The sequence below is a fragment of the Pseudophryne corroboree genome, chromosome 11 (assembly GCF_028390025.1).
Source record: "Pseudophryne corroboree isolate aPseCor3 chromosome 11, aPseCor3.hap2, whole genome shotgun sequence".
Classification (NCBI taxonomy): Eukaryota; Metazoa; Chordata; class Amphibia; order Anura; family Myobatrachidae; genus Pseudophryne; species Pseudophryne corroboree.
The window spans coordinates 349,481,655-349,507,221 of record NC_086454.1 but is presented as its reverse complement, the minus strand read 5'-3'; the positions used below and the strand labels follow the sequence as shown (position 1 = coordinate 349,507,221).

General features: G+C 48.5%; 1 protein-coding gene across 5 annotated transcripts in view; it reads right to left on the bottom strand.

Annotated features, from left to right (window-relative positions):
* Positions 1-25,567, bottom strand: part of LOC134969794 (DNA topoisomerase 1-like) — a 202,797-nt gene that overhangs the window by 62,483 nt on the left and 114,747 nt on the right. For all 5 annotated transcript variants that reach the window (XM_063945972.1, XM_063945969.1, XM_063945970.1 and 2 more), the window contains one exon: positions 19,323-19,445. In XM_063945972.1, coding sequence (XP_063802042.1) covers positions 19,323-19,445 — 123 coding nt within the window. The remainder of the gene's footprint in view (positions 1-19,322; positions 19,446-25,567) is intronic.

Here is a 25,567-nt window from a genome sequence, read left to right as displayed (position 1 = left end):
TTTGACCGTCGGTCAATGGTTGTCGGTATTTTGCCGTTGGGATTTTGATTGTAGGTAAATTGACTGCATCCCAGTGATCCAGTGCTCTTGGGATGGAAGACAAAGGATCAGAATCGGTGACGGAGTATGAACACACTGGGGGCAAGGATTGTGCAGGGTGAGAAACCAAAAGGGTGGAGGGCCCTGCTCTTGAGACATTATAGACTAGAGAGTATGAGATAAGAGTGTGAGGATGGCTGGTGGGCTGTGTTTTAAAGGCACGCTAGAATTCGTGAGTGGCTGTTAGACATTCTGATAGGACGTGTGAGTGATCTCCAGAGGCGGGGAGCATCATGGGAGGAGTTTTGCATGTGGGAGGAGGTAATGAGCGAGGAGGCCAGGTGACCAAAGAGCGGAGAGGACGAGGAGGAGTGTGGGCTGAGATGACATCAGAGATAGAGCAAGGGCGGAGTGAGTGCTTTGAAAAGGAGGAGCTTAAACTGGATTCTGTAGGGGAACCAGTGAAGTTCACAAACTTCCAGAGTGTCCACACAGAAGGTAATTATACATTCAAATCCACTGTATCCTCTGTATAGAATCCAGTCAACATTTACCAACCATTTTATAGAACATACTTGATAAATACTTCCTCAAATCTGATTGGTTGGAATGGGCAACTTCTTCACTGCTTGATACATCAATCACTAGTGTCTCTTCGTTGGCCATCCCCACCACACTCGGCTGAGAACATGCTGGCTGTCAGTTTGTAGAGGAGAATCAGGCAGGGATTTAACAATAAGTGGTAAGGTACAGTGCGGTGGTAGTAAAGTACAGTAACTCGCAGCGGTGGTCGGCTCCGTGGATCAGCAGGAGATACTTCAGTTGTAGAAAAATAATAGTAAGCAAGACACTCGCACATAGCACCCAGGAGACATGGTTGAGGACATGGTTCTGGAATAATAAGCAAAATGCGTTCCTTTCTTTGTGCTCACATGTGAGAACAGCACCATCCCTACGGGGGGAGGCATCACCGGTCATTACCAAGGGTCAGTCCTCAGTGTTACAGAACCAGTAATTGCCTGACGTTAGGGAAAGCCGGAGTACTGTATGACGTAAAGTTCATTTCCAAGCAGCTATCCTGTCAGGTGAGTGATGGAGCAGCTAGGTGAGCTAAGAAGCCATGATAGAAATGATCCCACCTGAGGAAGGCCTGGAGCCATATTTGGTTTTGGTTCAGGACCACCTTATAATAAATTTTAACTTGTCCTTGGGTTTCCAAGTAATACTGAAAGATTGCCGGCGTAACGGACATGCCTAACAGGAGGGGCTTAATGTAATGTACGCCATTTTGTTCTGCAATAGTTTGTGCATCAGCGTCCTCATCATCCACAAGCAGCTGCTGGTATATTTGGGCAAGACCAAGTATAGCAAAAACAATTTCTGCCATCTAGAGCAGCAGGTACCGGATAAGGACCAGGTGCAAGAGCCTTGTTACTGTACACCTGCAATCCCCACAGATTCTAACACCATCATTCTATCGCAGGTACAACTGGTGCAGCCCACCTTCTTGTGTAACCGGCTTAGGAAGACAATGTGCAGTGACCTCCAAAAGTTCCATGCCGATATTTGGCACATTGTGAATGGAGTCGTTCAGGCTTCCATGTGTACGGATGACTCTGGTCCATCATATACTGGTGATACTGACGTCCATACTGAAAACGTCTCATCTATTAGCGGTCATTCACAAATCACAGACAATGGTGGTCATTCCGAGTTGATCGCTAGCTGCTTTCTTTCGCTATGCAGCGATGAGGCAAAAAAAACTGCACTTCTGCGCATGCGGCGCAATGCGCAAGCGCAAAGTAATTTTACAACGAACTGTGTAGTTTCACACAAGGTCTAGCGAAGCTTTTCAGTCGCACTGCCTGCCGCAGAATGATTGACATGAAATGGGCGTTTCTGGATGTCAACTGACTGTATTCAGGGAGTGTTCGAAAAAAACGCAGGTGTGCCAGGAAAAACGCAGGCGTGGCTGGGGGCGATCGTAGGGCGTGTTTGTGGCGTCAAAACAGGAACTGAACAGTCTGAAGTGATCGCAAGCGCTGAGTAGGTATTGAGCTACTCTAAAACTGCACAAAAAAATGATGCCGCCGCTCTGCGATCCTTTCGTTCGCACTTCTGCTAAGCTAAAATACACTCCCAGTGGGCGGCGGCATAGCGTTTGCACGGCTGCTAAAAACTGCTAGCGAGCGAACAACTCGGAATGACCACCAATGTTCCCAGTTGGCTGTACCAGTACCTATAATAGTTAATTAACTTGAAGGCTGTGATGATCTAGGAACACGGTGTGGGAAAAGTGCATGTAATGTCTCTGCTTACAATGGAAATCCTAGGCCCAGACTTCATGTCACGCACATGACCAGTAAGGAGCACACTGTCAGTCACTTCTGCACCTTAAGGCACCTAGTGGGTCACATTGCTGGTATTGTAGTGCGATCGGAATGTAGGTCAATGCTACTGGAGGCACAGATTAGCAATTACGTCCATCGTGGTCCATCTGTGTAACCTTTGCTTTGCACTCAAATAATGGCTGTGATCCTAGTCAACCCCTGTCCGTGCACTTGGGTTTGATACCAGTCATCAACATGAATACAGGCCTTCACCAGCCCAATACAAGGAACAAATACCTGTCTGACAACATGCAAGTTACGCATACCCACAACAGCCCACAATTACAACACACCCTCGCTGAGATCTGCCCACATGAGAACACTCAGCTACACCCCAGTTTCGGTCTTTGAATCACAAGGGGAGATGCATATAAATTCTGTACGAGACTGAATTGCCCACTCTTGAATACGCTCGGTAACTCCGTACCAGCCTCACTGTGGGGCATATTTGTCACAATCCGCATTTTACATTTTTCACGCCCAAATTTTCCTTCATGCAAATTGAGTAATGGGCCCTACACACATACCAATCCGCCGCCAAGCTGCCCGATGGCGGATATGGCCGACGGGCGACCCAGCGGCGGGGGGAGTGAAGTTTTTTCACTCCCCCCGCCACCCGGCTCCATAGCACAGCAGGCAAATATGGAGGAGATCGTCCATATTGGCCTGCATGTACAAGCGACGGGGCACTAACGATGAACGAGCGCGGGGCCACGCATCGTTCATCGCTGGTGCCTCCACACTGAAAGATATGAACGGTATCTCGTTCATTAATGAACAAGATCGTTCATATCCTTCACTTATGTCGCCCAGTGTGTAGGACCTCTAAGAACCCACCACATCTAATAGGCCCTACACACTGGGCGATTATTATCAAAGATATGAACGATCTCGTTCATAAATGAACGAGATACCGTTCATATCTTTGAGTGTGGAGGCTCCAGCGATGAGATGCGCGGCCCCGCGCTCGTTCATCGCTGGTGCCCCGTCGGCTGTGCATGCAGGCCAATATGGACGATCTCGTCCATATTTGCCTGCACTTCTATGGAGCCGGGTGACGGGGGGAGTGAAGAAACTTCACTTCCCCCGTCACTGCCCCCCCCCCCCGCCGCCGGGTTGCCCGTCTGCCGTATCCGCCATCGGGCAGCTCGCTGGAAGCAGTGATCGTGTACTCTACCATTCTGCTTCCTGGTTCTGTGCCACGTATGGCGCATACACAGCGAATGCATCAGTGATGGGGGGGAGGGGGAAACAGGGTTACAGAGGCCGTTACAGTAGACGATAAGCTACTATAGGCTGAAGCCATCTGCAGATGGGGCTAGCTACCAGGGACCAAGCTCCGAACGCTTGGTAACTATGGGGGCTGCGTTGCCGTTGGAAATCTAGGGACCACGTCAGATATAAGAGATACAGGCCCTCATTCCAAGTTGATCGCTCGCTAGCTATTTTAGCAGCCGTGCAAACGCATAGTCGCCACCCACGGGGGAGTGTATTTTCGCTTTGCAGGAGTGCGAACGCCTGTGCAGCCGCGCAGCAGCAAACACATTGTGCAGAACAAGACCAGCCCTGTAGTTACTTATTCTGTGCCATGATTGCTGCGACGAATGACACGGTAATGACGTCAGATACCCGCCCAGCAAACGCCCGGCCACGCCTGCATTTTTCCAAACACTCCCAGAAAACGGTCATTTGCCACCCAGAAACTCACATTTCCTGTCAATCTCCCTGAGTTCGCCTGTGCGACTGAAAGCGTCGCTAGAACCTGTGCAAAACCACAATGCTCTTTGTACCCGTACGCTGCGTGTGCGCATTGCGGTGCATACGCATGCGCAGTTTTGCCATTTTTTAAATGATCGCTACGCAGCGAACAATGGGAGCTAGCGATCAACTCGGAATGAGGGCCACTGTATCTGCTGACCCCCCTTCATGTTAAATCCCAGGGATCCTTAATATTTGCAGGTACCCGCAAGCATTATTTAATAAATATTCCCCTGTGCGTTTTCTTTTGTAAACACATGCATGTGGAACGCCAGTGCTGACCCCCCCCCCCCCCCAATCCCCAACACGATTCAAATGGCTGAAATGACGTGGTTGGATCTAGCAATGTCGCAGCGGTGAGGCGTACATCTGTGGCTCACGTGCATATTGGTGGATGTACGGTGGATTTCACTGCAGCCAAGGCCTTTCACTGTGCACTTGCAAAGGTTGAGGTAAGTTCAGCAAAGACATAGCACTGCAGAACCTCATTAGTATTACCACAATCTAAGCGAGATTGCAGAGCCTCTATAAGGAATTGACAATTGCAATGCTCCGCAATATCGCTTAGCTCTGCTGTGTAAGTAGGGAAAGTCTGATTTGCTCTTTGATTCCGGTTGTTGACGTGAAATCGTTGCATTATGGCAGATGGAGTCAGCAGGGCGCGTGCTTTGTACCTGCCAGTCAGTCTCCTCATTATTTTGGCTTTGGATGTTGCAGGAACTTTGGCCACAGAGATTGGATTTACTTCCATGAATTATGACAATCTCTCTGCGTAAGGGGCTCCATGAAGCAGGTTTATTTACATTAAATTCCTGTATGGGTCCCTGGGCTCTCACTCTGCAGCTGGATTACACTGAGATGTCTTCTCCTGTCGGGGAGCATTTTCCGCCACTGCACTCTCGAAGCCCGCTGCGCATTCCTCACAGCAGGATCCCATCTTCCAAGCCATAAGTGTTGTGTGTGGAATAAACAAGCACTTTTACCTCAGCTGCTGCAACATGCCCTGACCTGGTCAGAAGGCAAAGGAAACGGGGAATCAGAAAACATAAGGACATAGCGCACCAAACCAAACCAAGAGGCGGAAATTACTAGCATAAACACAGACACCGGCTGCAAACACAATAGTGACATCACTGGGGATATAGGGGTTATTCAGAGTTGCTAGCAAACCAAATAAGTTAGCAATTGGGCAAAACCATTTTGCACTGCAGGTGGGGCAGATGTAACATGTGCAGAGAGAGTTAGATTGGGGTGGGTTATAGTGTTTCTGTGCAGGGTAAATACTGGCTGCTTTATTTGTACACTGCAATTGAGATTTCAGTTTGAACACACCCCAGCCAAATCTAACTCTCTCTGCACATGTTACATCTGCCCCACCTGCAGTGCACATGATTTTGCCCATTAGTGTGCTTTTATGGTTTGCTAATAACCCCCACAGTGCGGTGTTGTTGGTGAGGTCAGTTTAAAAAGAAAAAAAATACTGAGAAGACGCCAAGCAGACATAGACTGACCATCTACATGTTCTCCGCATCCACAGAGGGATAGCAACACTGTCTAATACACATCGCCATGCTGGAAAGTTAAGGGATTAAAATTTGAGGTTAGATTTTCTGTCATTTACAATGAAATTTGCTTGTGTTTAATATAGATGATCAGAGGGTATCCGGTCTCTAGGTCGACAGTCATTAGATCGACCTCTATTGGTCAACATGGTCACCTGGTCGACAAGTTTCACAATTTTTTTCATTTTTTTGAACTTTCATACTTTACGATCCACGTGGACTACGATTGGGAACGGTAACCTGTGCCGAGCGCAGCTGCAGCAAAGAGAGGCACCTCGCCCGAAGCCGCTCGCCATGCGAGGGGACACGGTGCACTAATTGGGGTTCCCGGTCACTCTACGAAGAAAACACCAATTTTTTTTTTTAAAAGTACTGTCGACCTTGCTCAAGTCAACCCAATGCTTGTGTTGACTTAGTCACTGTCGACCAACAGTGGTCGAACTGTCTACCTAGGTGTGGCCGGCTTCCTCACTTGATCAGAGCAGCCTCAACATCAATCACTGAGCAATTAGCAGCAAGTGCGTTCGTCAGCTGTGAAAACAAATGTTAATAACAGTCGTATGAGGCATAAGAGTCAGGAGTTTTATACTTTTCACAGAGACCCATCGGATGTTTTTGTTGCGACTGACCGTTTGCCACAAACGCCATGGAAGTTCAGGCTGTATGTGACAGACTACAGCTAGACTGCTCCTCGCCTGATGAGCTGACACTCTGACTGCAGGTTCCCCAGCAGTAGATAGTTGTACTCTGCACTAGCAGTGACCCGCAGAGCATTGCAGTAAGTGAGGTCTAGACGTATCATTGCTCTTATAAGCTGAGTTAGTATTAAGTCCCCAACAAGTCAGGGTTTTGCTGTATAGTCTAATTAGTACAACGGAGAACGAGTACTGTCCAATATTTGGATCTGGGATTATGAGTGCACTCCATGAAACACGAGCTCAGACTAGTGAGGACGTTAGACGATGAGGACTGGAAACTACAGTAGAAAACTACATTGTTCATGGCATAGAAAACAGAGGCCAATGTACAGTACATGTATTATTTATTTATTACCAGTTATTTATATAGCGCACACATATTCCGCAGCGCTTTACAGAGAATATTTGCTCATTCACATCAGTCCCTGCCCCAGTGGAGCTTACAATCTATACTCACTATCAGGGGTGTATCTAGGGGTCTGAGCGCCCCTGGCAAAGTAAGGAACTGGCGCTCCCCACCTCCCCTACCCAGGGACACAGAGGGGGGGGGAGTTACAGATAGGCTGAGGTCAGGGACACTGAGGGAGTATTACAGGGAGGCTGAGGTCAGGGACAGTGAGTGGCAGTTATAGGGAGGGTGTGGGCAGGGACACTGAGGGGGAATTACAGGTGTGCGCGGGCAGCGACACTGAGGGGGAATTACAGGAGGGTGTGGGCAGGTACACTGAGCGGGGAGTCACAGGAAGATGGAGGTCAGGGACTGCTCACCCAGTTGTAGTTGTGTGACTGCTGCATGATACTGATCTCATGGGACACTGTCAATCCGTTGCCCGGAGACCAGGCCGCTCACTGACAAGCACAGGCTAGGGCAGAGCGGCTGCTTAGGTGCAGTACAGGAGCTCGCTGGCCGGTCACTGCCGCTGTGTGTGGTTGTAGATCTAGAGATTTTCAGCCGGCATGTCCCCTGGGAGTACAGGTCTACAGGAGTGCAGAAGATCGTCACTGTAACCTCCAGGCAGGAGGGGGAGAACATGCCGTTGTGTGGACTGCATTGTAACTCTGGCAGGAGCGGGTGCGAGGTGAGGGGAGGATCGGGCACTACAGCAACCCGCAGCTCACTTTAACCTACGGTGGTAGCGGCAGTGGAGGGTATCGGGCAGTATTGCCGTGGCCCATTATAACCTCTGGTGGAGGGGGGGGGAGTGGTCCGGCTGTACTGTAACATCATGTTTCCGAGGGTGAGGGCAGAGCTTTACTGCCCACGGCTGCACTTTAACTACCGCAGGCTCACATTGCATTGCGGAACTACCGATGGTACCAGTGATACTGCGCCCACAGTGCCTGTGCGCTGTGTGCTATGCACCGCTGGCACACACCTAGTTACGGCCCTGCTGAGTAGCAATTACGGTTAGGGTGTGGGCAGGGACACAGATGGAATTACGGGGAGGGTGCAGGCAGGGACACTGAGATGGAATTACGGGGAGGGTGCAGGCAGGGACACTGAGATGGAATTACGGGGAGGGTGCAGGCAGGGACACTGAGATGGAATTACGGGGAGGGTGCGGGCAGGGACACTGAGGGGGAATTATGGTTAGGGTAAGGGTAGGGACACAGAGGAAATTACGGGGAGGGTGCGGGCAGGGACAATGAGGGGGAATTATGGGGAGGGTGTGGGCAAGGATACTGAGGGGGAATTATGGGAAGGGCGTGGGTAGGGACACTGACGGAATTATGGGGGTGGGGGGTGGGCAGGGATACTGAGGGGGAATTATGGGAAGGGTGCGGGCAGGGACACTGAGAGGGAATTACAGGAGTGTATGAGCAGGGTCACTGAGGCGGCAGTTACAGGGATGGTGCGGGCAGTGACACTAAGGGGGAATTACAAGGATGGTGTGGACAGGGGCACCAAGGAGATATATGCACACATACATACAGTTAAAAAACCCTCTCTAGCTGTGATTGCACTACATGTCCAAATTGACAAATCCAATTGACAAGGTGTGCTGGGACTTGTAGTCTCAACACAGCTGTACAGGCAGTCACTGGTCTAGATACCTCTCCATACAGAGCTCTTTGTAAGCTGTGATCCAGACTGCGAGGATAGACCATGCAGTGCAGCTACGGTACTGCAGAAAATGTACAGGTATGCTCACGCTGCACTGCTGACTGCTGCTGATTGTAGTGGCTGCTGTTTGGTGACAGTCTGCATGGGGCCAATGAGAAGGGGAGTGGATGAGCAAGAGGAGGTGCATCGTCCCTCCACATACCTGTAAGTGCCCCGCTCCCCGGCTATATTCACCATCATTGTGACTGTAGTCACAGAGAGTGTCAGAGTGCAATACGCTTCTGAGAGTCCGGCAGTGGATGAGCACTGCTAAGGGATGTACTCAGAGAACTACTATGTCATTCTACCCTCTGGCGCAGGTGGCACTGCCGGGCGGCGCCCCCCTCTTGGCCGGCGCCCCTGGCAAGTGCCATCCTGGCCAATAGGAAGATACACCCCTGCTCACTATCACATGTACACACATTCACGCTAGGGTTAATTTTGTTGGGAGCCAATTAACCTACCAGTATATTTTTGGATTGTGGGAGGAAACCGGAGTACCCGGAGGAAACCCACGCAAGTACGGGGAGAATATACAAACTCCACACAGTTAGGGCCATGGTGGGAATTGAACCCATGACCTCAGTGCTGTGAGGCAGTAATGCTAACCATTACACCATCCGTAAGCAGTGGCATAACAGCAGCGCTTTCTGGCGCCCTGTGACAGTCACGCCTACCGTCCACATGATGTTGGGCTGAGGGGGCGCCCCGCCAGCATGGCGAGAGCACCCTCAAAATGCTCTGGGGTGCTGTGTCTGCTGCATCCAAAGGCGACTCTTGCAGATTGTCTGGAACAGCACCCTGCAGCCAGACAGATGCAGGGACCGTGGGGCAGCCCATAGCGCCCTGCACTTGCACACCTCTAGTTACGGCCCTGCATGTAAGCGACTAAGGGCAGGATGCATCAAACCTTCTACAGAGGACAAGTGGAGGTGTTACCCGTAGCAACCAGATTCTAGCCATCATTTATCTTGTATATTCTATAAAACAATGGGTAGAATCCTCTTTAGAGGGTTTGGTAAATGTCCACCTTAAACCCCTTACGGCCCAAATACATATTTCCTCTCCAATAATTAAATGAATTGCGTTATGTCCCACCTAAGTCTTCTGATACGTGAAAAACAGTCAATTGTCCGGTAAGAACCATATGGGCTTATTGTGTGGTCTATTGTGTGATGGTGCCTGGAGCTCGCCTGTAGCTTTGCCCTTAGGAGATCAGTTTTGAGGATCAGTTCGGTCTATTTTAGATGCTAAATTAAAGCTTTACGTGCCACGGACTACGCAAAGAGCCACGGCAGTAGCGACACTGGCGCCATGTTTCTCTACGTACATGATCGCAGCTGAGGCCAGATACACATCCCAAAAATGGCCTTGGCACGTCTGTGTTTTGCCGCAACTCCCATATTTACTCTCCCAAATGGACCCTTCCTGTCAGTCATCATTCTGCGCATAAAAGGTCAGTGCGATCACAAAGGTACCTTGGCACGGACGCAGTCCGACCGTGACACATGCGCAGTCTGTTGATAATCGCTCAGTTGTAAAAACATCAGCACTGCATCCAAACATGAATTAAGCCCTAAGCTTCAATACATCATATAGTATGCAGGGCAATCTGACGACCTCCTATATAAAATGTCCAGGGAACATTCTCAGGGCCCAATTATCATTAAATGTTTGCAGCTTACTCTTTTTGGGGGGAGGGTTTCGCCATAACGCTAATGAAGATGGTGTTAGCCCACTATAGCCTACGGGCTTAGGCAGGAGAGGTTACCCCTGGAACGTTTCCCTGGCAATGGCCACCGCGCTTGCGTGGTCAGCAGAACCGTGTATGTGCAAGAGTCCCGCTTCCACTTAGAGCACATCGTATGGACGGGCTCCACTGTGGTTGCTCAATAATACATGCCGCCGGTATAACTGCATATCGCAATGCGATTCTGGCCACTAATATCGCGCCCGGATCGCATTGGGGGTCTATTCATGAAGCAGTGGAGAAGTGAGCCAGTGGAGAAGCTGCCCATGGCAACCAATCAGCTGCTCCGTACAATTGTATAGTATGCAAATTATAAATGTTACGTCAATGCCGATTGGTTGCCATGGGCACCTTCTCCACTGGCTCACTTCTCCACGCTTTTCACTGCTTCATGAATAGACCCCTGAATATGAAATTAATGATAGACTTGCGTTGCGGACGAAGCTCCTCCGATAGTTTATACTGCACATCCCATTTTAACGAGCAAATTGAATTTTAAATGAAAAGAAACTGTAACCTCAAATTTTCATTGAGCTTCTCTATATAGGTCATCTCCTGCCGAGATAATGAGCAAATAGATGTTTTATTAATCAGCGTCATACACTATAATTCACGGTTATTATTCCCTCTCTGAAACCTCTCAGGTGTTATAACGCGCATCGGAACCACACTGCCCACAGATTAAACCACAATCATTTTAAAACGTCTGTAGACGTTTGTTTCATAATATAGCCTTAAATTAAGTCTTAAATTAGAATAAAGTAAATCCCTAATTAATATCCACTTCAAAATGAATATGAGCAGCAACAATTATTGTGGTAATGGCTCTGTATGTAGGAGACGGGCAGCGTATTATGTAGCCAGTGGCAGGAATAAATACAGGGCTTAGCAATAACGCATTTTCCAGTCTCTGAATGGAATGTGAACTGGCGGGATCTCTCAGGACACCCCTCTCTGCTTTGTACATACTGTACCTTGATCCTCTCACAGGACATGGTCCCTCATGACCATTTGTACACATTAGGAAATGGTGGCAGAGCGCAGCGGACAGAGAGAGGAATTAGGTGACAGGTGTTACTGCATATCAGGCCTCAGCAGTGCTGGCAGGAATCCGTGCAGAGGCCGCCTCTATCTGGTCTGCCCCAAAACTAAGCAATTAATCACAGCCGCTGAGATTCACAAATTCCAGGCACATGAAAACCGGGACTCATTTATCTTCAGGGAGAGAAAGAATCCACAAACTTTTTGCCTTACAGTTTGTCAGACATACAGAACTCTGCAATCTGGATGAGCCGATGGGCACTAAGTTCCACTTATCCCTATGCCCTAGGCATAGGCAAACTAGGCAAATGCCTAGGGCATTTGGAATGCCATGGGGCATAAGCAGATTCTGCTGATTAAAATGGGTTACGGTCGTTGGGGTGACACAACTTAGGTCGACACTCATTAGGTTGACCACTGAAGGTCGACAATGCCATTAGGTCAACATGTACTAGGTCGACATGTCAAAAGGTCGACATGAGTTTTTAACTTTTTTTTCAAATTTTGGGGATTTTTCCATACTTAATGATCCACGTGGACTACGATTGGAACGGTAATCTGTGCCGAGCGAAGAGAAGCACCGTGCCCGAAGCATGGCGAGCTAAGCAAGCCACACGAGGTGAAACGGTGCACTAATTTGGGTTCCGTCACTTTACGGAGAAAACGACACCAAAAACAGTCAAAAAACTCATGTCGACCTTTTGACCGGTCGACCTATTGTCCCTGTCTACTTAATGCATGTCGACCTTCCACGTCGACCTAATGACTGTCGACCTAAGTTGTGTCTATCCAACGACACATACCCATTAAAATTATATGCTGCATGCCTATATTCTGTGTGTGACCGCGGCTGCATCTGCATACGAAATGCTATGTTACAGTGTATTCCTGGAAATCACTAACGTAGCATTTCGTATGCAGATACAGCTACAGTCGCACGCAGAATATAGGCACGCTTATTATCATTTTAATCAGCAGAAGCTGCTTGTGCGTCCTAGTCACATAGCGATGAAAGTAAGATGCATTTTCTGCGAAAAAGGCGGCCAACTTTAGCAGAGCTGGACTGAAGATGCATGGCATATTGTGGCAAGATGTACGAGGACACATCTGTATCCAAGCAGAGGCAGAGGTCACAGTGTTAGCGGCCGTGTGAGTGCTGTGTGTGAGTGGGTTGGTTGTGCAGTAGTGTTCGGCATATGTGTAAGGGGCATTATGTGTGTCATGTATATATGCATTAATAATGTGCAACATATGTGTAAGGGGCACTGTGTGTGTCATTATGTGTATGAGGGCATTAATAAAGGTTGGCATAATGTGTAAGGTGCAATATGTTTATAAGGACATTAATAATGTGTGTCGTATGTATAAGGGTAATTATTGTGGAATTGTGTGTATAAAGGCATTTCTAATGTGTGGCATTATGTGTATCAGGTGCTCTACTGTGTAACGTAATGTATAGAAAAGGCACTACTGTGTGGTCTAATGTGAATAAAGAGCAGTGTGATGTACAGTAATGTCAATAAGGGCCACTACTGTGATTAGTAATTTATATAAGGTACAGTGGTACTACTGTGTGGTGTAACGTGAATTACGGACACTATTGCATGATATAATGTGAATAAGTTTGGACTACTGTGTGGCGTAATTTGAATTGGGGGTACTATTGTGTGGCCGTGCCCCTTCCCAGCAAGAACACACCCCTTTTTTGAGCTGTGCGCCGAATGTGCGCACTGTTCCTATTTAAAATATAGGGGGTAGGAGCACCAAAATGAGGACTGCTATGACTGAGGGGTGATGGTGATGGTAAAGAGGTGCAGGGTCAGAGGCAGAACTAGCAGCAGTGCTAGGGGGCACAAGCCAAAATCTTGCCTAGGAAATCATATTGATTAGGGCCGGCTCTGGCCCTATAGAGTGTAAGCCTGTGTGCAAGGCCCTCTTACCTCTCCGTCTATTACCCAGTCTTGTTCTATTACTGTTTTGTAACAATTGTAAAGTGCAACAAAATATGCTGGAACTACACAAGTTATTGTTGATGAAATAACGAAGATACATTTTAAAGAAAAACTATAACGCTTTAAGGAGACGCTTGCTCGTTTATAAATGATCACTGTTTTCCATCCTGATTTCCGCCACACTTATGCAGAATTGTACACGAGTTCGTTTGGGGAACGTATCCTGTGTTCTTGCACCACTCATGCTCCAGAACCAATTGTAACTCAACCATGGAGAGTCATATGGATTCCAAGCACACCCCGAATTGTGACTGAATGGGCGTTCTCACGTCCAGAGAGGTTGCGTAGGTGTAATTGTGGCTTACAGCGAGTTGGGCAGACCCGCAAATACGTCAGTTTTCAGATGGATCCCCCGCACCAGGGATAGGGCTGGTGCACATGTACAGTGATAATGATGGGGGTTATGGAATGAAGCGCAAAGATTGGCAACAGCCCGGCTGCAGCGACGGGTGCAACCCTGCAGATGGGGGAATGTCCGTATTTAATCTGCCATGCATGCAAAGCGGGAGCAATTACTGGCAACTTGCACTCAACATAAAAAGGCCAACCCCCACACACACACGCCACAACCCTTCCCACTCACTGATAAAACTCACACTTGGGCTAGAGGTGGACATCAGTAACCTGGCACCGGATGGTCTCCACGCTTACGACCTGCAATGCGATTGTTACTAGCCGCCACGTCAATATCATTAGATGGTATAACCATACTGTGCGCCAGCACAGAAGCTGTCAGAGCCTCTCACATGTGCACATTAGATGATCTGCGGACACCAGTTCATTCACATTGTCCACTATGCTAGTGCATGTGAGGGGGAAGCGGGCGCGGTATTATCCCTAAGGTAAGCTGAAACTCATTTAGGTTCAGGTGATTATTGTGTTGGCGTAGCTGCAAGAAAGTTTGTGCGTTTTGTTTTTACTTATGGGGTTAGCTTCTCCGCTGTTGTACAAGTACAAGTCCCATCAGGGCTGCCATCAGAAATCGTGGGGCCCGGGACTGACAAAATGGGCAGCCCCCCACCCCCACCCCGAAAAAAAGTGGAAAAAAATAAATAAAAATAATATATATATACATATATATACATATATATATATATATATATATATATATATATATATATATATATATATATATATATATATATTAAAAAATCAATATAAAATGTCTATGCAGACATGATGCCACCCCCTCAAGTCTCAACCTGTGTATTTAAGGTAGGAATAGCTTTTTTTCCGTTTTAGCTTTTGAAATTCCCCATAAGACACCTCCAGATTTCACCTAATTTTACTTTTTTTTTCTGGTGTGTGCGTATGTGTGTGTATTATCTCCTGTATATTAGGCTACATCTGTGACTCTGTGCCTGGCCGTAACGCTGGGTGGAGTCACAGGGCTGGGCGGGGCGGAGCCACCTGCTTCTGAGCAGTGCCCAGATGGACAGCCACACAATCCAGCCACCATCATCACAGGGAACCACCACTGGACGGACACCCCACTGTGCACGGTACCACACACCCCTCCCTTGCTTTCCCCGCCACACACAGCCACTCACACCCCTAATGACACCTGCTATTCACCGCAACGAAGCCTCCTTCCCCAACACGTAGCCCACTTACTCCCACTGACACCCACAACACCACAAGCCTGTCAGCGCAACACCCCGTCCACAGCTCCCACCTCCAGCCACACACATCACCCACTGCATGGAAGCCGCCCGCACCAACGCTCCCTGCCTCCGCCACCCTCCTACACCAGCTACCTCCTCCAGTCTCTCAGCGCCCGCACCACGGGAACCCTCCGCACCCCGAACCCCAACCCACCACAGCCACACTCCACTAACTCCCCTTCCCAGCTACCTCCTCCTGCCTCTCCTCACCCGCAGCACGGGAGCCGCCCGCACCCCGCACCCCAACCCACCACCGCCACACTCCGCTAACCCCCCTCCCCAGCTCCCACCTGCAGCATGGGAGCAGGCTACACCCGCCACCCCGAACCAACACAGCCAGCCTCCAGTCACCCCCCTCCCAGGCTCCCACCTCTCACATGAGGCCGGAGGACGGGAACCGAAAGACAGCTGCAACTAGCACCACCACTGCCTGCCTCCGCCACCCTCCCTCCCCAGCAACCTCCTCCAGTCTCTCAGCGCCTGCACCACGGGAAACCTCCACACCCAGCACCCCAACCCACCACAGCCACACTCCACTAACCCCCCTCCCCAGCTCACCCCTGCAGCTTCTCATCACCCGCAGCACGGGACCAGCCCGCACCCCACACCCTGCACCCACCACAGCCAGCCTCCGCTAAACCCCCTCCCCAGCTCCCACCTGCAGCCTCTCATCACCCCTAGCACTGGAGCAGCCCGCACCCCCCACCCCAACCTCCAGGCTCCACTAACCCCCCTCCCCAGCTCCCACCTCTCACACGCACCCCCCACCCCACCACATCCAGGCTCCGCTAACCCCCCTCCCCAGCTCCCACCTCTCACACGCACCCCCCACCCCACCACATCCAGGCTCCGCTAACCCCCCTCCCCAGCTCCCACCTCTAGCCTCTCATCACCCGCCGCACAGGGGCCGGCCGCACCCCACAACCCCAACCCACCTCATCCAGCCTCCGCTAACCCCCCTCCCCAGCTCCCACCTCCAGCCTGTCATCCCCCACAGCACGGGAGCCAGCCGCACCCCCCACCCCCACCCACCAAAGCCAGCCTCCGCTAACCCCCCCTCTGCAATTCCCACCTCCACCCTCTCATCACCCGCAGCATGGGGGCCACCCTCACCAATGCTTCCTGCCTCCGCTAACCCCCCTCCCCAGCTCCCACCTCCAGCCTGTCATCACCCGCAGCACGGGGCCGCCCGCACCCACCACCCCGACCCACCACAGCCAGCCTACGCTAACCCCCTCCCCAGCTCCCACCTCCAGCCTCTCACATCACCGCACCATGGCAGCCACCTGCACCCCGACCCACCACAGCCACCCTCCCCTAACCCCCCTCCCCAGCTCCCACATGAAGGCGGGGGACGGGAGCTGCAAGACACCCGCATCAACGCTACCTGCCTCCACCCCCCCCCCCCCCCCCACCTCCCACCTCCAGCCTCTCGCATGAAGGCCAGGACTGAAGCCCCAATACACCCGCACCACAATCCACCACAGGCTGCCTCCGCAAACACCACTCCCCAGCTCCCACCTCCAGCCTCTCACATACAACGCTGGTTGGGAGCCGCAACACACACCCGCACCCCCACACACTCCTTCTGCATCCCCTCCTCCACACCTCCCACATGTACACACTGCCCAGGAGCCACAGCCAAACGCTGCTGTGGACCGGACCAACACATTACTCTACATGCCGCCCACCATCCCCACCTGCCTATTTACCAGCCCTCACTGTCTGCTGCCCCCGAACCCCCACAAAAACATGTGCATTAACCTACCTCTCCCCCCTCCACACACAAAAAACCTTAACTATCTTGACTAAACCACCACCCAAAAACCAACACTCCTGCAGCCATCACCCTCAGACAACTAGGGTCAACCAAACAAACACACCAACACTGCATTTAACACACATACCCACAACTACACAACCACCTCTCCAACACCCCACCACAATACCATCACCCACCCCATACCCGCAAAACACCCTCCACAAATACAACACCCCCTGCACTCCTCCACAACATTACCCATATGACTAACCCCCCCCTTCCCTAACCTTCCCTTCCCTACCCTTCCCTCCCATCTCTTCCCCTGCACACACCACAGCGCCCACAAAACACTCCACCATCCACCCTGCCATCCTATGTGCACCTCTTCCACCCATGCTAACTTCCACCCCCCTCCCCCTCCCACACAGCACCTCCAGTGACCCCCATCAGCCCTCACCACTACGCAACAACATATACAGCCAGCAAACCCACTCCACACACTCCCCACAGTTTCATACATCACAGAACACCACACACCTAACTACGCACCCCTTACAACTAACAGTCCACCACACTCCTTCCCTTCAAAAACCACAAAAAAACACCACACCAGCACCCGAACCCTATAACACACACACCGCTCTCCCCGTGCAACCAACTAATTCTGTCAAACCATAAACACACCAGAAAACCCACAATACTACCCCATATCGTAAAGCCAATTGTTCTCTACTTACAACAGCAACCCCTTAAACCCATACCCAAGCAGCTGCATTATTCTCTACCTCACCCACACCCCCACAACCACCTAACACCTCCACGCACACCACATGGGCAGCCCACAAGCCCAATAGCCCCATATATCCCACACACACTCTCTACAACTCCCATCCACCACCCCCTGCACCACAGCACAACCTTCACCATCTGCCAAAACACACCTCCAAACACAAACCTCCACCACCCACAAGCTCAACACACTACAAACCGCCACCACTGTAATGCAACCACCCCACCTCACAAACACATCCATCTAACACCCACACACAATCCCTCACACAACCACACTCTTAACACACTCACAACCCCCTACACACCATTCACCATCACATTCCCTTTTGCCATACAACATTTACCCAACACCAAAAACCACATTCCACCACAATACATTTGACAACTACTATTCTACACCTTCACCTTTATATAGGGGTTACGGGGGCGTAGCCCCTTACGACGGTGTGAAGAGCGCCCACAGGGTGCGATGAATCACCTAGTATATTATATACACACACATGGATGCATACATACATGTGCCGCCATCAGGAGGGCCCAGGATGCTGATGCCGCTGCCTGCCCGCCTTCATCCCCGCTGTTCTGCTGCTCTTCTCCATCCTTCTGCAGCTGTATTGAAAATGTCCCTCCCAAAATGGCCGCCGCCTCAGAGGAGACAGTTATTAAAGATACTAGAGGGCTCCCCTAGTATCTTGAATAACTGTCTCCTCTGTGACGACGGCCATTTTGGGAGGGAAGTTTTCAGTGGAGATCTGCTGGTGGGTCGGAGGACAGCGGCAGAACAGCGGGGACGACCGCGGAACGGCGGCGGGCGGGCAGGTGGCTGCATGAGCATCCCGGGCCCTCCTCTCTCTGTCAGAGAGGCTGGGCCCGGGACAGCTGTGCCCCCAGCACCCCACTGATGGCGTCCCTGAGTCCCATCATGCCCTGCAAGTTTTGGTAAATTATTACTTATCAGTATATCCAGGTGTATGTTAAGGTAGCATAGGGCACTTACCACTTTCCCAGGAGCAAGCACACGACTTTGGTGTACACAAATGAACACCCTCCCCCCACCATGATGCCCTCTCTGTCGTTTTGTTTTGGATTCGCCCCTGGATCCTGACACAGGAAATCGGGACAAAATATCACATACGCATGATCCGGGATGTAGTTGGAATCGAGACGGTCAAAATACAGATGCTGGAATCCCGACTGCCAGAATGCCGGCAGCACCACCACATCTATTCCCACTCCTGGGTGTCCACAACACAAATGGAGTGGGAATAGAACCTATAGCGAGTGAAGCAAGCCACAGAGTCCGCAGCATGGTGAGCATAGCAAGCCCGCAATGGGCTTCATTCCGCTCGCCCCCCTTCCAGCATTCTGACAGTCGGGATTCCGTTGTCAGTATTTTGACCGCCTGGATTCCGACCATCGGGATCCTGTACCCAACCCTATGATCCAATCAAACCAGCCACTATCTGCCCAGGTATGCTTGTAGCGTTCCCCTCTTTGAGGCCCTGATTTGGGACAATTGCATCAGTGCAACAAATATAACCATGCCGCAGTATATAAATAATTAACTTACTGTACATCAAGTGCCTCATTGAGGCATGGGGCACATGGCAGCTGCAAAATCTCACTACTTTTTTGGTATCACAGTTCCCAGCGTTGCCAGCATTTATTGCCCTTCCCATTTGCCATCTATCCCGTTCCAGCACTTTGCGTAGCGTGAAATATAGGTCTGTTGCTTATTATTGCATTTTACCAGTTTATCTTCTTTGCTCCTGTTTTTCTTCTCCTCCATTAATCCCTTGTAGTAAGTAAACATTTCGGTAAAGTCACATTTGGCCAAGTCTTCTACCACCATCCGCTCCTCAAGGGTCATTTCCTAGATGACATGCCAAGTAAAAAAAAAAACACTGTTACATTCAGGGTTTGATAAAAAGTTAGAAACCTCATTCAAACAATTTTTTAATACTTTCTAATAATAGTGGTATTCGGCTTTGATTTGATTTATTTTACATCTTTCAATAAAACCGATTTTTGACAGCTTATTGTTCCTGTTACATCTGAATATATGTAGATAGACTAAACATTAATACATACAAAGTACACTCATAAATAAATGAAATTGAAAATAACAGCAAGTTAATGTTAAGCATTAGTCCTACTTATTACTTATTATAATGTCCTAAGATCTGTATTCTACATCTCTAGATATACCCCTGATGAAGTCTTGGCATGAGATGAAACGTGTTGGGTTATGTGTCCCTATTGTGACCTCCAATCTACACGAATAGAAGGAGAAAAAAAGGATTTCTGTAAAACAATGGACACTTTTTTTTGCTATGTTTAATGAACGTTTAATAAATGTGAAATGAATGGAACTTTATCGTCATTTTAGATTTTAAGTGATATATCTCGGCAAATTGGCGGTTTTTGCTGATGTAACAATTTCATGTTATAATATACACATACCTAAACTTGTATGTTACAAAGCTAGTAAAACTTAGGGAGTCATTCCGAATTGATCGCTAGCTGCCATTGTTTGCAGCGCAGCGATATGGCTAAAAATCTGCATTTCTGCGCATGCGTATGCACCGCAATGCGCACACGGGACGTACGGGTACAAAGTCCTTTGTGGTTTTGCCCAGGTTCTAGCACGTTTTTCATTCGCGTATCTGGGTGTCAACTGACCATTTTCAGGGAGTGCTTAGAAAAACGCAGGCGTGCCAGGGAAAACGCAATCGTGGCTGGGCGAACGCTGGGTGGGTGGGTGTCGTCAAAAGCCGCTCCCCCCCCCCCCCAACGTTAGAATCATCGCACACGAAGCGCAAGTTCAGGGCTGGTCTTGTATTGCACAAACTGTTTTTGCAGGCGCTCTGCTGCACAGGCGTTCGCACTTCTGCAAAGCGAAAATACACTCCCCGGTGGGTGGCGACAATGCGTTTGCACGGCTGCTAAAAACTGCTAGCGAGCGGTCAACTCTGAATGACCACCTTAGTTTACACCATTTCCCAAAAAAATCAAACACCAACTTAAACGTCCAACAGCCAAGGGAATACGCTACCTGTTCTGTTTGTATCTCACTCCTTACTGACACATTATATTGACAAAGAAAATTAACCAAAGACTAAAAAAAACCCTGTAAAATGGAGATTTTGGAGAAAATCGGGCAAATGAGAAATACCATTAAAGGAGAGCAGTCTGAGGTCCTGTCCTCTATAAAAGCTGTAAGGAGGGCACAGCTCCTTTTATTTCAAATTATTCCTCACAGCTAGGAGAAAATGAGATAATTCCCAGCAAATGCCTATTGCTGGGGCCAAGTGATTAATAAATGGAAAGAGCATAACCGGAATGAATGCAACATTTAACACACGGACATGGCGAGTGTATTTGTTTTCCCTGGTCTGCTACGCCTCTGACATATTGGTGTCGCCAGGCCACATATGGGTGCGCGGGAACTTACAGTGGTAAATATTGCCAGTTGGTCATTTTGGGCCTGATTCTCAGTCGGCCACAAAGAAGCCGCAAGTGCGGGCAGTCACGGCAGCGAAATGTACTAACATGTCACTCAGTCTGCCTTCTCTCATATGTATCCTGCAACCAATGGCGTAATAGCATTACATGCCAACTAAAATGACAGGAGACAATTAAGTATGTAAAACAATTTCTACAAATAGCAAACATGATATAGGGGTGTATTCAATAGAGGTCGGATCCTCTCCGACGGAAAGGATCTGACATCTCAGTATTCAACGAGCAGCCAAATCTGACAGAATTTGGACATTCCGGACAATGCCAAGCCAACTTTATTTTTTAAAATCGGATTGACATTGTCGGAAACGGGGCTAAAACTTGTCGGATTTGGCTGCGGAATCCGACAAAGCACATGGAATCCGCAGCCAAGCCGCCAATCCACGTGTTTTCCGACAAGTCGGAATTGCCGACTTGTCGGGAAAAAAAAGCAGGGGCATTGAATAGGTCGGAACAGTTTCAGACATAAAAAAAAGTAGGAAACTGCCGTCTTTCCAGCAAGATGGCAGTTTCCGACTACAATTGAATACCCCCATAGAGGTAGATTTTTTTTTAATGTATTGTGACAAGTGCTCTTTAATTTCAGAAGCCTTTACTAGAAATAGACTGTGATAATGGATTTCAGAGGACTGCGCTTTAGTAAGGAGAATACACCAACCATGTTTAATTTATATTACATGTGTTCCTTTAATCTCTGAAAATGTTTACTTATTCTGCAGGCGTCCTGCTGCCTGTAAAATTGCTCTTCAGCCAGCCTTTTAAGCAGTGTAGGTCTTTAAATGGTGTGCTATAAATTTGCAAAATTGTTTTGCTAGTACACATACTGCACTGTAAACAATATTTAGTCTGGGATTAAGCAATAGGATAGACTCCTGAAAGCAGCCGGGGACTTGGCTGAACTCTACAGAGCAATTTTGCAAAGTGCTCTGCTCAAAACATGAGGTCACCTAAGCGCGTTCATTTGGGGGCGCAACTTCTGGGGAAAGTTTCTGGTTTTATACAAAACCTAACTTAAGCAAATAAAAGAAAATACTGAACATTAATACGCTAAAAAAACATAAATCACCAGTCCATTTAGTTAATGGTACAGGCGTCTAACAAAACGTACTCGTATAGCGCAAAATAGCTACTAGTGATAATTTGTAACCAATGAGGTTAATTATTTGATTTCAATATAAATTCTAACTGTTAATACGTGATTAGGGCTCCTTGAGGCTCTAAGATTGGTTGTAACCTTTAGGGTAAGTAAGACTTAATTTAAGAGGCCTATTTCTACCTATCGTTGTCATCAACGGGATCTAGTGGGTATTATCTAATGTGGTTTAGCAGTAGACATTCAGTCACATAGAATGATGGAAGCAAAGGATTATGGGTTAAGTCTAGACAAAGGGGCTATAGAATCTAATGATGTGTATTGGACATCGGGGGGGGGGGGGATTCAATTTTTAACACCGCCCGATCTCCCGTCTAAAGTGACGTGAGATTGCAGGGGTGATATTCAATTGTTGTTGGTTATCGCGCCCATTAGTGCCAGTTTTAGTAGCGTAAATGCCGCCGTCGGCCCGACAGGAGCAGCCATTGAAAAGATTTGTTGGGCGCACAAGAAGGACAGCTGCCAGCACTAACAATTGAATCTCAACATTGAGGGCGGGATGTATTAACATACATCGCCGCCTCTCACCTCCCATCGCAGCGATGTTATTCGTATATGTACTAACATATGCGGTGACGGAGGCCCCCTGCGATACCTGAAAGGTGGGGTGCGGGGGGTCTCAGTCATTTGGAATTGAAATACATCAGACGTTAAGAAGATGATGATGAATCCGTGATCACAGACAAAAGTTGAGTATTACTTCTGTTTGTTACTTTATATAATAAAGTTTTATTTATAATCAGTTAATTGGTTACCCTGTGTCAAACGGTTTGCTTGTTTGAGGAACGAAATAACCCACACCCCATACATAATCGAATTAAAAAATAATATTTTTTTACATTTATTAAAGTGTCATAAGTACTTCAATTAAATCAACACATCAGAAGTTCTTAAAAGTAATTTGCTTGTTAGTAGAGATAATTAGATTCCATCCAAACTTTGACCATTTCCATAGATACAGTGAGGATGATGAACCTACTAATACGACCATGCTTCCAATCCATATAGATCCCACCCACATTCCACTAGCCCCACCCAAAATTACTAGACCCCACCTCCAAGTCAGCAGGTCACATGCTTCTTCCCTCATCACAAACTAGCTACGTCATGGCCAAAACTTTAGTGGGTTTAGGGTGGCACCTCCTGTTACAAGGTGTCACAAGGGGTGTGGATTATCAAGTCGACAGTATCTAGGTCGACAATGTTTAGGTCAACCACTATAGGTCGACAGGCACTAGGTCGACAGGGTTTCTAGGTCGACATGTGCTAGGTCGACAGGTCAAAACGTCGACATGAGGTTATTTGTGTGGTTTTTTGTGTCATTTTCTTCGTAGAGTGACCGGGAACCCCAATTAGTGCACCGTGTCCCCTCGCATGGCTCGCTTCGCTCGACATGCTTTGAGATTACCGTTCCAATTGTAGTCCACGTGGATCGTTAAGTATGAAAAAGTAAAAAAAAAGAAAAAATGTTTTGAAAAACTCCTGTCGACCTTTTGACCTGTCGACCTAGAAACCCTGTCGACCTATAGTGGTCGACCTAGACAGTGTCGTCCTTCAGACCGGATCCCGTCACAGGGGCCAATACAATTAGCCGCAATTAGGTCCCACAACTTCCTTCCACAACAAACCTTGCACGCACAACTTTATACAATCCAATTAGAAACTTGCTGTAAAGTAATGCAGCTTTGTATTGGAGAAAACATGTCTTTTAGTCCAAATTTAGACATTAGTTTTTAAAAGTTCTTATTTTAATATAAAACGGTCACAATATAATGCAGGGCCTCTGGTACCCACACATTACTTGATTTGAAGAACCACGTTCAGACGTTCCTGCTGTTCTTGGCTGCATCTTACACTGTCATCCCAAAGACAATTACTGGCGCAGGTCGACATATACAAATGTCTCACACATCAAGTTGATCAGTTAAATCTATAATGTCATTTTCTTGCTTCCAGTTGTTCTCTTTATGCAAATAAGATGCACATTCTGAGTGAGACAGACACTTGGCGCAGCGTCCATGACCTGGAGTGCCGAGAGGGGCTGTTCGGTGCGGCTGAAGTTACAGTCTACGACGACACATCTGTAGTTGCAAGAATTATCCTTCTTACAAAACACAATAGATACATTGACATTTGCCACAAAACACTAATGGCTGAACTGCACTTGGTGGCCCGATTTATACCTGCAAGAGGTCACTTAATAGCCACATTCTTGGATCATGGGACTTTGTCATGAACAGTTTGTGGCCAACCTAATATGCCCTATAGTATAGTGTATGTTGCAGCTTCTGAACACATAAAAACCAAAACAAACAAATTGGGGAATTTAAACACGCAGAATTTCTCCAATACCCTGACAAATGGCTGCTCGATGGCCTCTGACCGGTGTTTTCCATTGGCGAATGTAACGGGCCCTTAAGCTCTGCTGTATCAGGGAGTATCTTCCTGTAATACTGTAGAGCGCATGGGCTGCTGGGCAATAAACAGCTGCACTTGTTTCTATACTGGCCATAAATGAGCCGATAAAGTCCCACAGGCCCAGTACACGCACAAGATGGAAATGGCGCATGCATGGTATTTTGGCTGAGGATTGTAGACAGATAAGCACAGCATGACACCATTTCTAGATGGCTGTGTCTTTTTCTCAGAATGCGAGAAGCTCCGATAATCAGTTTACATCATAATCCCCATTGCAGGCTATGGGCACACGATGCTGTGTAATATTACAGGAGCCACAGGAGAAAAACAGGATCTCTCTGTGTGAAAAGGAGATTTATGGTAGACTTACCATAGTTAAATCTTTCTGCGAGGTACACTGGTTTCCACAGGGAATAACATCGGGGTGTAGAGTTGGATCTTGATCGGAGGCACCAACAGGCTAAAGCTTTGACTGTTCCCAGGATGCACTGCACCGCCTCATCTATAGCCCCGCCTCCAGGCACTGGAGCTCAGTTTTATTAAAGACAGTATGAGGTTAGTCACCGAGAACCATGTTCTCACGACAGGCGAAGGGACTAGCGGCTAATGCCATACAAACCCAAGAAGGTAAGTGCGTCAGGGTGGGCGCCCTGTGGAACCCAGTGAACCTTGCAGAAAGATTTCACTATGGTATGTCTACCATAAATATCCTTTTCTGCAGCGGGGTACACTGGTATTCCACAGGGAATAACATCGGAGAGGTCCTAAAGCAGTTCATCATGGAAGGGGATGCACTGTAGCGGGCACAAGAACCCGGCGTCCAAAGGAAGCACCCTGAGAGATGGAAGTATCCAAGGCATAGAACCTGATGAACGTGTTCACTGAGGACTACGTAGCCGCCT